Source organism: Adiantum capillus-veneris, chromosome 27, assembly GCF_014529385.1.
Source record: "Adiantum capillus-veneris isolate H3 chromosome 27, ASM1452938v2, whole genome shotgun sequence".
In the NCBI taxonomy this organism is placed as follows: Eukaryota; Viridiplantae; Streptophyta; class Polypodiopsida; order Polypodiales; family Pteridaceae; genus Adiantum; species Adiantum capillus-veneris.
Genome location: NC_140957.1, coordinates 34,334,379 through 34,349,877, shown reverse-complemented (window position 1 = coordinate 34,349,877; position 15,499 = coordinate 34,334,379). Strand labels below are relative to the sequence as shown.

The 15,499-nt window shown below is 41.6% G+C and overlaps 1 protein-coding gene and 1 pseudogene across 1 annotated transcript; one reads left to right on the top strand and one right to left on the bottom strand.

Annotated features, from left to right (window-relative positions):
- Positions 1-1,068: 1,068 nt before the first annotated feature.
- Positions 1,069-1,845, top strand: LOC147421756 (uncharacterized). Its single transcript, XM_086503457.1, has one exon. The coding sequence runs from the start codon at positions 1,097-1,099 to the stop codon at positions 1,802-1,804; it is 708 nt and encodes a 235-aa protein (XP_086359583.1). The 5' UTR covers positions 1,069-1,096; the 3' UTR covers positions 1,805-1,845.
- Positions 1,846-9,775: 7,930 nt separating this feature from the next.
- LOC147421755 (uncharacterized) lies at positions 9,776-10,682 on the bottom strand (annotated as a pseudogene).
- Positions 10,683-15,499: the final 4,817 nt, after the last annotated feature.

The following is a 15,499-nucleotide window of genomic DNA, read 5'->3' as shown; positions in this document are numbered from 1 at the left end:
GAAAAGTCGAAGGGGCGTCATGTTGACGTGGTAAAAGCGGGTTGGAAGACAGAAGAGAGAGGATCAAGTGCGAGCATTCCTGCCGGCATCTTGAGGTTGGGCAACAAAATTGAAGCTTTCCTCCGGAGCCACCAAAAATCTAGCTAGACCCGTCCCTGCCCCTCGGAAGAAAAAGAATTCCGCTCGCTTTTTAGCGTGGAACGCGGGAAGCAGGGGACACGTTGGGCCCTTTGGTTGACAATTATGTGCGCTTTTTATAATACTCTTAGAGTCGAGTCCCCCTATAGAGAGTGTGGAGTGGTCACAATAACATTAAGAGAAGTAACATTTGAGCATAACTTTTCTATCCTTGGTATGGAAGTAAGAACGTGCGCATCAAGAGAGAAATGGGGAGCAAAGATTGAATTTTGATTGTTTAGTACTCTAGTATGTGCTAACAAAATCGTCTAAAATGCGAATCTTTTAGGATCCTTTGAGACTCCTGGTTGGCAGTTGGCGGGCATGAAGTGCAGCGACAGGTGGCGTGCAATGAGTGGTTAGCAAGACGATGAGCCGTGAGCAGACATGGGCGCGATGAGCAAGCAATGGCAGAGCAAGGGTGCACGATGACCGCAACCGTTGAGCTAGAAACAATTTTTTTATTTTATAAGGGTCTTGCTGCAGATAGCATGGCAGCTTCGGTGCGGTGGTTAGTGAAAGAGTCTTATTGCTAGGGTGTACGTCTCATGCTCGATTCCTACATTACGATTGGAGTTTTACTCTAGCCTGCAAGAGAATGAGGCATATGAGGAATCTGGGGAGATTCCATGCAACTCTAGTGAGGCTCGTAATACAAAGAAAAAGTTGAATACTCGTAGTGGTTTGATTTTCAAGGAGCCTGTCTCCCAACTACCACTAAATGAAGTGAAAGCATGAGTGATCACAATTTATCAATATTAAATTAATCCCACTAATTCTATTCTATTAGTACATAGTGAGATCCGGCTCTTATTTCCTCCGTTATTTACGAACAAGGGCCCTTGAATAAATACAAAAACGATCGCGAGAAGGCAGCAGAGGGTTCGATCGACGGGGAGGAGGCACTGATCTGCAGCTCATGGCCGAGGATCACCCGCCGTCGCATGCCGACCAGCAGTTACTGCCAGGTTTGACAGACGCCCTCGTCCTCTCCCACATCCTCCCCAGGCTTCCGCTCTGGAAGGTTGACTCTCTGCGTGTGATCAACCGTGCATGGAATTCCTCCTGGCAACCCCACAATCTAATGTCCCAGAGAGCGTCACTGGGTGTAACCCAGCCTTTACTGCTTCTCTCCAACCTCCTTTTTCCAGACGCAGGGGATAACGGTTCGGGTCCTGCAGAATTCTTGACACTCGCACTTCTAGATCCAGTCTCAGATGCCTATTTACACATCCCACCTCTCCGTATTGCATATCCGAAGCTATTGTTTGTCGAAACAGATGGCAGACACATCCTTGTGCTTCGATTGCTTTCGTTGCAGCCTACAGGCGGAAATTGTGATGCCTTGTCGAGCATCTTCAATGTTGTCCGCCATCAATGGCATCACTGGCATGTGTCTGGCATGCCCTGCGATGCGCAACATGCTATCAATCAAGGTATGACGAGAGTTGTGTTGGAGGGATACTTGTACCTTGCAGGATGGGGAAGACATGTGATCCGGCTCAACTATGGCGAAGCTCTGATAAAGTCAGCTGATGGCCAAGACAAAAGCTTAATCAAGGTACAAAGCGAGAATCTTCCGCTTCTAAACAAGGAACGGAAAGGAGGCAATGCGGTTGCATGGTAGGGCAAGGTCTACATCTTTGATGGTGATTCTTTTGAATATTGTTCCAACCTCTCAGTAGAGGTGTGGGATCCAAGCATCGAAGGTGGACAATGGGAATTACTTCCAGAGCTGTTGCCATTTCAGTTCAGCACAATAGCGCTTTCTGACATAAGTGTGGCAACAATAAATGGGCACCTTTGTGCTATCCAGGATCAAGGGGGCATCTTGTACTATGAGGAGCACAGTAAACAATGGAAGGTTTGGATATACATTCGCGACCTCTCTTTTTTTTGTCCCAACATCCTCCCACGCATCTTTGCCACGGATTCCACGCTGTGGGTGCTCGCTGAACCAATTCATGAACCCCGCAGGAGAGGAACGGTAACCATCTTGATGGCAGAGTTGCACAATGATGTGCTTGGTATTAAATCCTTGAAGTTCCCATATTTGTATGAGGAAACATTTGAGGTTCTGTACAAGGAGCTGAGTTCAGTGGAAATAACTACATTGTCTGCGCTTGGTGAGCCCTATATTGGCGTATTCACCTTTCTCGCCAAGTTTTCCTTGCATGATCGTTTTGCGTTTAGTGATACTTTGGTACAGTGTGGGCCAGTTTCTTCTACTGTCAATATTTGACATCGCAGAAGGTCTCAAAGAAGAGAGATCAGAGAAGGCTCTTAACGCTATAGCAATCAAAGCAAAGTCGCGTAAGTGGGAGATGAGTTTGTTGCCATAGAGACTTGGCAACCTCAAAGACAGAGAAAGATGCCAATGATTGATGAGTGTACATAGGAAGAAGGTAAAGAAACGGAAGAGCAACAATGTCAAAGCAAGAAGCCAAGCAAGAGACCGTTGGCGATAACTAAAATGGCAAGAGGTCTCGGCAAAGGTAGATCACGTGAGAGATTGTTTTCACCTTGCTCAGAGAAACATACACCAGAGTTTCAGGTTTTTGCAAATGATTGGCGAGCACTCAGCTAGTATTGAAGTGAATTGAATGAAGTGTTTCTGAAGAGTTTATAAATATGGTTTGTATGGTAAACAGGATGGTGAGTAAATAGGGAGAAGCAAAATAATTTCCACATTATAATTTTCCACAACATCATGGGCCGCCTATCCGTGGCCCATAAAACCCTAAACGCACCTAGCTACGAAGATACTGTTGTTTACATCGTATGAACAACAATGGGATAGAGGGCCTTTCTTTCGCATGGGAAAATGTCAAAAACATCTTGTGTACAGTGCAGTATTGTTAAGAAGTCATATGTAAGTATGAAGTGTATCTCAAGCCTAGTGTTGTATGTGTCTTGGAAGCTCATGAAATATCAAGACTGAGTACGGAGATGATGTCTTTGCAAACATAAATTGCAAGGTGCCATGATAGAAAGCACAAGTCAATCTAATTGTTAAACCCAGATCTTTAAAGGGTTCTTCTTTTGTCTAAGGTGAATCTTGCCAGCATATAATCTAAAAAAAGACGTTTCACATCTATATGAGGCCAAAATTGGCCTATGTGACATATCAAGTGTACATGGGTGTATGCTCTCCATCTATCGAGAAGGACAAAGTGATCTAAGGTTGATATGTGCCACCCTTGCACTAGAAGCTCATGAAGTTGTGGAAACTCTCTTGTTAAAATTGCTCTCTCCAAACAAGCTAAAAACAATTACTCACATGCACAAGAAGTTTTGGATAAATTATCCCAATAATTCCCACATTGTGACTTACCTCAACATCATGAGCTTCTGCGAGGGAGGCACCGTATACCTAGCTAGGTATGATTGGGGGCAGGGGACCGCCGGCCTGGTGTGTGGGGGGGGAGTGGTCCCCTGCCCCCAATCGTACCTAGGTAGGTATACGGTGTCTCTCAAGCAGAAACTCATGATGTTATGCATTGTATGAAAAACACTGAAAAAGACTCTGTTTTTCTTCGTGAGAAAATTTCTAAATCTTCTTGTGACCGCATACATAGCTAGGTGCAATTGGGGCAAGGGACCACGGACTTGAGAGAGGAGGCTACAGTCCCCTGCCCCCCATTCACACCTAGCTGTTGCGTAGGCGGTGCGCCTGAGCTAAAGCTCATGATATTTTACATCGTGCATCGCAGACGGTCATTCTAGGAGGATGCATACCGTATAGGAAATTGTTTGCCAATCACTCTCATGCCAATGGCCTGTGCAATGGCGGAACCTCTCTCAGACCTTCTTGGCATACACATAAACCAATACACCACCAAGCCGGACATGCTCTCTCTCTCTCTCTCTCTCTCTCTCTCTCTCTCTCTCTCTCTCTCTCTCTATGTTAAAACCCTCTTCTTCTTCACACAACTTTTCGGCTTTCTTCGCATAGAGGACTCCTCCTTAGCACTATATAACACAGGGTATTAAATGAAATGTTGGCCATGGGATCCCACGGTAGAGCCACGGTGTCTTCAGATTTTTGAGAAGTAAAGAAGGACAAATTTTCTAAACAAGGATAGGGACAATGAACGTCTGCATTTATTTATCATTTTTATGTTTGGCTTTGGAAGCATGTTATGCACAAAGGCGAGTTGGTTACGCCATCATCCTCCTAAGGCAGGCGTCCGGGGTTCGAGACTCGTGGCTGCCATCTGTGGGTCACCACTAACACCCTGTGTTAGTTAGATAGTGCTGAGGAGGGGACCCCCCCATAGGCCCTCTAAAATCACCTTTAAGGGGCTTTGTAAATGGTGGGTTGTGTGCCATTCTTCCAACGTGGAAACAGTCCACTTGTGGAAAAAGGAATATGACCTCTACATTTTAGATAGGGTGTGTCTCAACCACCCCTACCTCAATAAACCAATCATTTAAAGAGAAATGAAACATCACAATCTAATCAGATGTTGAAAAAAGACATTGAGAACATTGGAAGAAATCCAATTACATACAATCTTAAAGGGTACACATCAATTGCTTCTTTCCTGTGCAAGCCTTGCATCACTCCATTAGAGAAACACCATTTTGACCTGCTAATAACCAAGCTACAGGAAATGAATTTTCCCTGGAGTTGGTTGTTGGTTGTCTCTTTAAAGTGTGTCTCCTAAAAAAGGGATTGTAGCAACTTCTAGTGAACGTGAGTACTAGCATGCATGGCATTCCTAATGAGTTTTTTTTTTCAGTACCAAGATTTCATGGTTCCATATCTTATGTTGATCTGGCCAGAAGCCTTGGACTCAAAATCTCTTTCTCCCTCAATCAATGCAAGAGTAGTCAAACTCGTACACAAAAAGGGCTCAAGAGAGGACTTGTCTAATTGGAGGCCAATTACATGTTATACAAGATTTTTTCACTCTCCTTAGCTAGAAGACTCAGCCCTCTGATAGACTAGTTCATTTTGAAGGAGCAAAAAGGTTTCATAAAGGGGAGATTCATTCTGGATGCTATCATTTCACTTTGGGAAGGAATGTAATATGCAGAGGAAACTGAGCACGACTATATCTTTTTCAAGATAGACTTTGATAAGGCATATGACAAGATTAAATGGGAATTCATTCTTCAGACTCTATAGGACATGGGTTTGGGAAAGGTCTTCATAAGATTTATGCATTTACTACTTTGTAATGCTTCTATCAGGATTTCAATCAATGGTGTTCTTACTGAAGCTTTTCCTTTACCTAGATCTATAAGGCAGGGTTGTCCTCTTTCACCTCTGCTTTATGCTATCTCATCCGATACTCTTGGTTGGCTGGGTAAGGACATGCTGCAACAAGGTAAGCTTAAAGCAATATATGTTGAAGACTGTGGTGACTAGCTATGCTTGCAACAGTTTGTAGATGACAATAATGCCATAATCAAAAATGATGAAAAGTCAATGAAACTTTTCTAGGAATGCCTTGAAGGTTTTTGTCTTGCTAGTGGTTCCAACATCAACCATTCCAAAATAGGCTTTAAAGTGTCCAAAGGACCTTGTCCTGTTCTTGGGGGGTTCACCATTCAATACCCCCCTATATAACGTGCGTTTGTGAGGTATTAAAAAAACCCCTCTTTTAACATGTCTGAATGAATAAAATGACCCCTTATTTTAGGATTTTTTTCCAAAATTGAATATAAAAACCGCTTATTTTAATGTATCACTATTTAATTACCTTTTTTTTTGTATTTTGAAACCCCTCCTTTCGAACTCACATTATACATTAACATGATTACATAGTGCACCCCCTAAGGTCCTGTTGCAATTACACAAGCTCGTTGTAAAGAAATTGAGGATGGCCAAATCTTCAAGCTTTTGGGCATTCCTATGGGCTTCAAAGTCTCCTTCCACTAGAGATGGAATCGGGTCCTCAACATATGTAGAAGGAGATTATTCACATGGAAAAATCACCAACCTAATCTATCTGCCAGGATTTTTGTGCTTAACCACTACTTACTGTCTTCTGTGTTTTTTTTATGTCTTGTTGGAAGCCTTCTCAGTTCCAACTCAACAAAGTGTTTACATTGGCTAGAACATTCTTATGGGGCTACTTATAAGGTCCCAAGAAAGTGCCCAAAGTGGCATGGAAGACCTGTTTCATAAACCCAGAGCATGGAGGATTGGGAATCCTCAACCTTCAGTACCTAGCAACCAAGCTAGCAAGCAAATGGGTAATGAGATCAATATCTTCTAATGATCACTGGGCCACCTTGATCAAGAGAAATTCCAATAGCTCAGAATCAATAATTACAACTCTTGGTCTGCTCTCACTCTACAAGAAATTCTAGCCTCCAATTCTAACTTTACCCCAAGGATTTCTAACCTGTCTTGCAGGCTCTGAAATTCTTGGCTGAGTTTTTAAAAAAAAGAATGGACTCTTTCAGACCAGTGAATTCCTCCATGTGGTATGTGGTTGCTGGATTCTATTTGGTTTGGCAAGCAAAACTTGCCCCAAAGGGACCAACTTACAAGGAAAGCTCACAAGTGTCCCACAGCAAGAGTCAGAGTTTGGAAGGATGTGTACAATGGGTATCTAACAGGTGTTGATGCAACAATAAAAACTTACCAAAGGGTGTCCAGACCTGGTTTTGGAGAGAATATCAAAGATTCAGAGATACATGATGCCTCAAAGTCCTAGGAGAAATATCCCCTTGTTTAAGGTCTACCATCTTATATACTCAGATGTAGGTAATAGACTCATGGATTCAACTTTGGTTGGCAAACTCTACAGAAAATGGGGAATCTCATGGAACACAAAGCAGTTTTCATACAGATTTAATTATATTTGGACTTATCCTCTACGAAGAAAACACAGTTATGTGGCTTATCTTGCATAAAGGTATCTTGTCTGGTTCCAAAGCAAAAAGTATTGGGGTTGATGATGGTATCTGCAAGAGATGCAAATCTAGTGAGGAATCTATCTTCCATCTCTTCGTCAGCTTCAAACATAACGACTCCTTCAAAGTGGAGCTTCAAAAACCATGTTCAATCACAACTCCATTTTCCTGGAAGGCATTATTGTTAGGGGAAAACAGTTATCCCATTCTGGACTTTCCTAAGATGTGTTTATTTGTGGCATACATGAAATGAAAGAAACAAGGTAGTCTTTGGGCATTCACATTCCCTTTCATCACTTCCATTGTCCCTTGGAGTGTTTAACACTATGAAGGAGATTAAGGGCTGTATTAAGGAAGCTACCCTATTTGATGTAAAAGTGTTACAAAAATCAGCAATGGAGGAATATCATCTTGTCACTATATGAGCCCCTTAGAATGTATGTTATTGATAGTTATTGTTCTCTATTTCCCCCTTTCTAATTCCTCTCTTAGGCTCCCCTTCCTAGAGACACGATTGCCCCTCTCCTGCGATGGGGCCTTTGCAATTTTCCCTTTTTTCTAATTTAATTCAATACTTTTACAAAACAATATATAGCATGCATGCCTTTTAGGGGAGGGGGAGGAACCTTTTGTGCTCGCCCTGCGAACGCTAGTGGTCTAGACCCTATGGGTCGGTGGTCTGTCCCACCCATCACCTTTGTAGCTAGAGAGAGCCTTAGACTTACTCGCATGATTACTCTTAAGTAAGTTGGTTGCTGTTCTTCAACATCCTTCCCCAATTTCTTTAGTGTTATTATGTCTTGAATGTCTCTCTCTCTCTCTCTCTCTCTCTCTCTCTCTCTCTCTCTCTCTCTCTCTCTCTCTCTCTCTCTCTCTGATCGTTGTCACTGTGCTTGAACGTGTGTTCTTTGAGCACTACCGGGACTAATTTTTCTAGAATGATTATTTGTTGACATGTGTGGCGGGAGGAGCCATGCAATCAACCAATCAATAATTGAGTAATTCTTAAGAATGGCATTTTTTTCAATCCCACATGCCTTGAAGATGGAAACTTAGATTATTGCATCAAGAGAGACCTACCTTTGCTTTCGATAAAACATTCAAGAGCTTCCTAGCCCTACCTCTGTTGGGAAAACCTCACAATCAATGCATTCAAAGACACGTTTTGGATAGGAATCTCCTCAAGAATAGGTGATTGTATCTAGAAGCATGTTGTTTCTTTTCATCTACTGAAAATAGCCCACAACTTCCTTGCCTTGCTCCTTAGAGGCATAGGTCGTAATAAATGCACTCCAAGAGAGGCTAATTTGAAGAGGAAGCTCCTTAAGCACACCACTTTTTCCATACATGTCAAAAAAGAAATTCCCAAACCAGATGATTTTTTTCAGTAGCCCTTTTTCACACATGCCTTGGGAGATGAAATTTCATCTGGAGAGACACCCTCGCTTTGCACCCACTGAAAATAGCCCATAGCTTCCTGGCCATGCCCCTCTTTGGCATATCCAACAATAAATGCATTGTAAGATTTGATGTCCCAGACTTGGAGCCCCTCTTGCAAAGGTGATTTCATATGGAGAGATACCCTCATTTTGCATTTGTCAAAAACAACCCGCAAGTTCTTCACCCTACCCCTCCTCAACATATGATGCAATGAATGTACTACTCCAAGAGATGACATGCCAAAGAGGAAGCTTCTAAGGTGCACCAAAAATTTGCATAGGTGTTGACCAAGGAACTCCCAAGCACAAATGTTTTTCTCAACAAACCCCAACTAACAATAAATCGTGAATTCTTTGCCCATCAAAACATCTTGTGTAGTCCCACATGGCTTGAAGATGCAAGAGTAGGTGATTGCATGTGGAGAGACAACCTCGCTTCACATCTGCTGAAAACAACCATAAACTTCCTCACCCTATGGCTCTTCGGCATATTTCGGCAATCAATGCACGGAGATCCTCAAGTGCAGGTAATTGCATCCATAGGGATTTCTTTGCTTCATTAATTGAATTTAGCCACAACTTCCTCACCCTACCCCTCCTATGCATATGCCACAATGAATGCACTCCATGAGAAGACATTCCAGACAAGAAGCTCCTTTTAAGAACCACATTTTGCATACATGTGGACCAAGGCATTTCCAGGCACAACATCCTTTTTAACAACCCTTGACTAACAATATCATCATGAAATATTTTCCCCATGTCAGCATCTTGCATAGTCTTGAAGCTGCAAGCATAGATTTTTGCATCTGGAGAAACAACCTCTCTTTGCATCCGCTAAAAACGACCCCTAGCTTCCTGGACCTCTCCCTTTTGTGCATATGCCACAATCAATGTGTGCGAAGGGATGAAATTCCGGACACAGACATCCTCAAGCATGTGTGACATCATTTTCCTAATTGGGCAAATGCATCAATCAGTGCATTCCCAAGAGATGACCTCCCAGATAGAAAGCTCTTGAAGCATCTTTTTTGCTTTCTGAAGGACACCACTCTTCACATCAACACCGCCACTTTTTTCAACAACCCTTGACTAACAATCTCATTGTGAATTCTTTTCCCTAGATGAGTGCCACATCCCTTCAAGATCCAAGCATAGGTGTTTTCATATGGAGAGTCTGCCTCGCTTTGCATCTTCTAAAACATCCAAGAGCTCCCTAACCCCACCCTTCTTGGGCATACCCCGCATTCAATGCATTCAAAGACACGTTCTACATAGAGAGATCCTCAAGCATAGGTGATTGCATATGGAGGCATGCCCTCACTTTGCGGCCACTAAAAATATCCCACAACTTCTTTGCCTTGCTCCTTCAAGGCATAGGTCGTAATAAATGAACAAGAGAGAACAATCTAGACAAGAATCTCCTTAATCACACCACATTTTGCGTACATTAGGAAGAGGATGGGTGTAGGAAGGCCTCTTTATTTGCCATGAGCTTATGCATGTAATTAACATTTTGACGAAAAGGTGTACGCCATGTGTGCAAGAATGGTGGGTATGTAAGAGATGTGTAAGAGTGGTCAAAGGATGCACTTTTCCCCCCAAAAAGGAGGTAGAAATTTTTTTATTGATTTTCGGCCTTCGATCTCCGATTTGAGCAGAGATCATAGATATGCAATCTACACGTTGTGCTCTTTCCACAGATATGCTACATGATATGGTTTTACTTGCTAAATTGTAAATTCCATTTTGGAGGGAAACCTTGAATTCAAATAAACTAGTCATTTTGCCTGTTCGAATTCAAAAGCTGTCCTTTCATTACTTTCTTAATACTAAAGGTTTGACTTCCTTAAACTGCCAAATAAAGAGGCCCTCTTAGACCCCATTCTCTTCCTAGTGCATGTCGAAAAAGAAATTCCCAAGTCGGATGTCTTTTTTCACCAGCCCATTTGCCCACATGCCTTGGGAGATGCAATTGCATTGGAGAGACACCCTTGCTTTTCACCCACTAAAAATATCCAAGAGATTCATGGACATGCCCCTCTTGGGCATATCCAAGAATAATTGCATTGTAAGATATGATGTTCGGACAAGGAGCCCCTCAAGCGAAGGTGATTGCATATGGAGAGATGCCCTCATTTCCCATCTGCTGAAAACATCCCACAAGTTTTCCGCCCTACCCCTCCTCAACATATGCCGCAATGAATGCACTACTCCAAGAGATGAACTTCCAAAGAGGAAGCTTCTTAGGTGCACCAAAATTTTGCATACATGTTGCCCAAGAAATTCCCAAGCACGCATTTTTTTTCAACAACCCCGACTAAAAATATCATCGTGAAAACTTTGCTTGTATCAACATCTTTCGTAGTCCCACATGCCTTGAAGATTCAAGTATAGGTGATTGCATGTGGAGAGGCACCCTCGCTTGACATTTGCTAAAAACAACCCACAACTTCCTCACCCTACAACTCTTGGTCATATCTTCAAAATCAATGCATGGAGATCCTCAAGTGTAGGTAATTGCATTTCTGGGATGTCCTTGCTTCACATTTGTTGAAATTAGCCACAGGTGATTGCATGTGGAGAGGCACCCTTGCTTGACATTTGCTGAAAACAACCCACAACTTCCTCACCCTACAGCTCTTGGGCATATCTCAACAATCAATGCATGGAGATCCTCAAGTGCAGGTAATTGCATTTGTAGGGATGTCCTTGCTTCGCATTTGTTGAAATTAGCCACAGCTTCCTTGACCTACCCCTCCTAGGCATATGCCACAATGAATGCACTCCAAGAGACATTCTAGACAAGAAGCTCCTTTAAGCATCACATTTTGCATACATGTCGACCAAGGCATTCCCAAGCACAAGCTACTTTTTTACTAGCCTCTGACTAACAATATCATCGTGAATTCCTTTCCTCATGTCAGCATCTTGCAGTCCCCCCCATCTTGCAGCTACAAGCATAGATGGTTGCATCTGGAGAAACAACCTCGCTTTGCATCCGCAAAAAAATAACCCCTAGCTTCCTGCCCTTGCTCCTTTTATGCATATGCCACAATCAATGTGTTCAAAGGGATGGCATTCCCAACATAGAGATTCTCAAGCATATGTGATTGCATTTGCCTTAGTTGGGCAAATTCCATAATCAATGCATGATGTCCCGGATAGAAAGCTCCTGAAGCACTTTCTTTGCTTTCTGAAGGACACTACACTTGACATACATGAAAATCCCGACACTCCAAGCACCACCTATTTTTTCAATATCCCTGACTAACAATATCATTGTGAATTCTTTTGCCTAGATCAACTGCATATGGAGATTGCCCTCACTTTTCATCTGCTACAAACAACCCATGTCTTCTTAGTCATGCCCTTGTTGAAATATCCTAAAATTAGCACATTTTACTAGACACACACCTAGATAGGAATCACTTTAAGCCCTTTTTGTGCTTGTGAACTACACCATAGTTGGCGTACATGCCTTTTGCATCTCTCCCTCTCTCTCTCTCTCTCTCTCTCTCTCTCTCTCTCTCTCTCTCTCTCTCTCTCTCTCTCTCTCTCTCAACCAGACGGGAGCTGAGGGAAGGAAGTGCACCCGTGCTAAAGAGGGGAAAGAGGGTTGGCGTAGTAGGAGGGATGGGAGACCTCTCTCTCTCTCTCTCTCTCTCTCTCTCTCTCTCTCTCTCTCTCTCACTCACTCACACACACACACACACACACACACACACAGAGCTAGGCAAAAGGCGGGAGTGTGCGCATGTGGAGTCTCTCTCTCTCTCTCTCTCTCTCTCTCTCTCTCTCTCTCTCTCTCTCTCAATTCCGTAGTGAGCACTGAGATAAATATATGTTTACTTTATCCAATGCCTGCTCCAATTGCCATGGAAAGTCAAGGGAGGAGGATCGGGGAACTTTCTCAAATTTTAGCTTAAGAGGATCTAGACATCTTCATTTTAGTTGCAAATGGCAAAACCTAAGCTCCCTCTATGTTGAAGAGACTTTGCTTTTATATATATATATATATATATATATATATATATGTGTGTGTGTGTGTGTGTGTGTGTGTGTGTGTATGTATGTATGTATATATATACATGTGTATATATATACACACACACACATACATACATACATACATACATACATACATACATATATATATATATATATATATATATATATATATATTAGACAAGATTGTCCTCCAGGCTGAGGATTTGAACTTTCAAGTTCAAAAAACAAAATTCAAACCTAGGTTGATTTGTGATTGGTATGTACTTAGTACTATGTACCCTAAAGTTGCCTAAAATTCACATTCAACACTCGAGTATTGAGTGCCTCTCTCTCTCTCTCTCTCTCTCTCTCTCTCTCTCTCTCTCGTGCCATAGACTCAACACACATGTCATAAAAATCTAATATCTACCTATTCCTAAAATACTTTCTCATGTTGAGCTCATCATTAATTAATATGGGGGAGATGAATGGGAACAAGAAGTAGAATATAGACATGTGCATATAATGGAGCTTAGAAACCCTTAGGGTTAGTTTCATTAAAAACCTCCACAGGTTAGTGTTAAAATTCCTTAGACCTAGAACATTAAGCAAGTTGGGGCTGCCCTTGAGGTGGTGTAATAGAACTAGTCTTTGAAGTTCTTAAAGTCAAAAAGAATGTAGCAGGACATATCTTTCGTTAGCACGATTTGAAAGATTGTTGAATAGTCTATTAAATAGAGCTTATACGAATGAGTTGAGATATTAAGAGAGAACATATATTCTTTTTTAAAAAATAATACACTAAAGACGGATTTGATAAAGATTAATGAATAACAGATAGTCTGTCTATGAATAGTAAAATTGAGATTTTTATTAATATCAATGTTTTATATTTATGTGTTTTAGCTTAAAATGCATGGGTAGGCTTAAAATAAGTTGTAAAAGTAGTAGAGACCCAAAAATAGAGGTTTTATGAGTCGCGACCTAAAAGTTGCGTTTTTAGCCAAACAAAGACGTTTTTCGCAATTCTGTCCGCGATGTCTTGTAGAACAAACCTATTCCCATCGTTTTAAGTACCTGGATCGCTCTATTCTGAATTCGTTTGTAAAAGTTATGATAAAAACAAACAGAAGGCAGCAGCAGTGTAGTGTACACAGGGACAGACAGACATACAACATCATATAGTTCTCCCTGCTATCAACCAAGAAGTGGATTGTTTCTTCATGGTAAAGTATAGAAATTGAGATTATGAAGGTAGATAATTATGTTTTTTTACTTTGATTATCATGTTGAATTGGTTGCACGAGTATGTTCTTTTGGCTATTTTGTAGGCGATGCAAAAATCAATGTGTAAAACAGGATCTGTGCAAACTGTCATGATAGAAATCTAACCTTTACGGATCGCTTAGCGATCACGTTCTTATATTATTCTCGCAGGTATACTTGGGACGAAAATCGTGCAAGATTTTCGAGGAAAAGAAGGATAAAAGCACGACGGGTGGTGCGTTTGGGGATCATTCACCGATCTCTTCTTCTGCGAGTGCGAGTGCGAGTGAGAGTGAGAGTGAGAGTGAGAGTGCGAGTGCGAGTGCGAGTGAGACGCTGCATGCAAGCAAACTGAAGCTCGGGGGTGGTCGGGAGGTTCGAGCTCCGTACAACGGAGTGCGCCCATATTCAATTGCTCCTCTGTTGTATCAAAACTGTACAAAGATTCATCAATACAAAGATCTCTTTCTCTATCTTTTTCTATCGATCTCTATTATTCCGTTCCCGTGACAATTGGTATCAGAGAAAGCGGTTGATTTTGGATATTGAAGGATACGAGAGGAGGATGAAGGAGAAAGAAGACCTGATTCGGCGACTATGAGAAGATCTGAAAATTGCAAATCGGGAGTGTGTTGAGGCTCTGCGGGGCAAAGCAGCACGAGAGCTTGATATCTATGTACACCTTGATGGCCAACATGAAGGTGAAAACCATGCTAATCCACCTGGAAACAATAATCATCGTGGTGGCACTGGGGTACCGCCAAAAGAAACGATGACGATATGGGAGAAGCGACAACCAAATCATTCTTAACGAAGGCTAAGCTTAAAGAGTTTGATGGCATAAGAAAGATATTCGAAGATTTAGAAGCGTGGATTGAAGAACTCAAAGATTGGGATTATACTTTCAATATCGAGAACACAACCACGAGACTTTCGAATGCTCGAGCAAGGTGACCGATAAGACAATACGTACCAAGATGGCTCAATTGGAGACTTTTGGCGATGCGTACGATAAAGGTAAGTCATCTACTCCTTCTTTGTGATGTTTTATGTCTTTGATACGTCCTTTGAAAGCTTCTGTGAGATCGAATTTATGCGTAGAAGTTGAGATTAAAATTTGAATTTCTTAATTGATTTGGATAGTATTCATTGCTTCGTATCGTCTAAATTGATTGAGAAATTAAATCGAGAAGTTAAAAGACTTGTGGACTTAACTAGTGGTAATAATAGTTTCACGAAAGAGTTAGTAGAAATTATTTTTTTTTCTTTGTAGAGTCGAAATCATAAAGATGATTTCTATAACATAAACATTGATATGCATGATGTTATCATTGGTATCAATTAGATCATTGAAAATCATGTTTTGATTGATTGTTAAGAAAGAAAAATATATCTTTAATTATTTGATGATGATAAGTCACACTCTTTGTGGAAAGAAAGAGATTCTAAATCTAGTTTTGGCAATGGAATTGATAAGGTGGCTTAGATAAGAGTGTGAGACGTTGCTTGTGTTTGCTTGTGTGAGACGTTGCTTGTGTTTGCTAATGAGATTAAAGAAGAATCTGGGGATAAACATAAAGAGACAAATCGAGAATTTATAGAGGATCTCTTACATGAAGTTAAGGATGTGTTCCGGACGATCTTCTTGGTATACCTCTGCGTAGAGCGGTAGACCATGCCATAGATCTATATCCAGGAGCGACACCTTATTCCAGATCTCCATACAGGTTCAATATTGATGAGCTTAAAGAGCT

What these genes read in the sequence shown, in the direction of transcription:
- LOC147421756 (XM_086503457.1), top strand. Translation starts at nt 1,097, where the DNA reads ATGGCCGAGGATCACCCGCCGTCGCATGCCGACCAGCAGTTACTGCCA.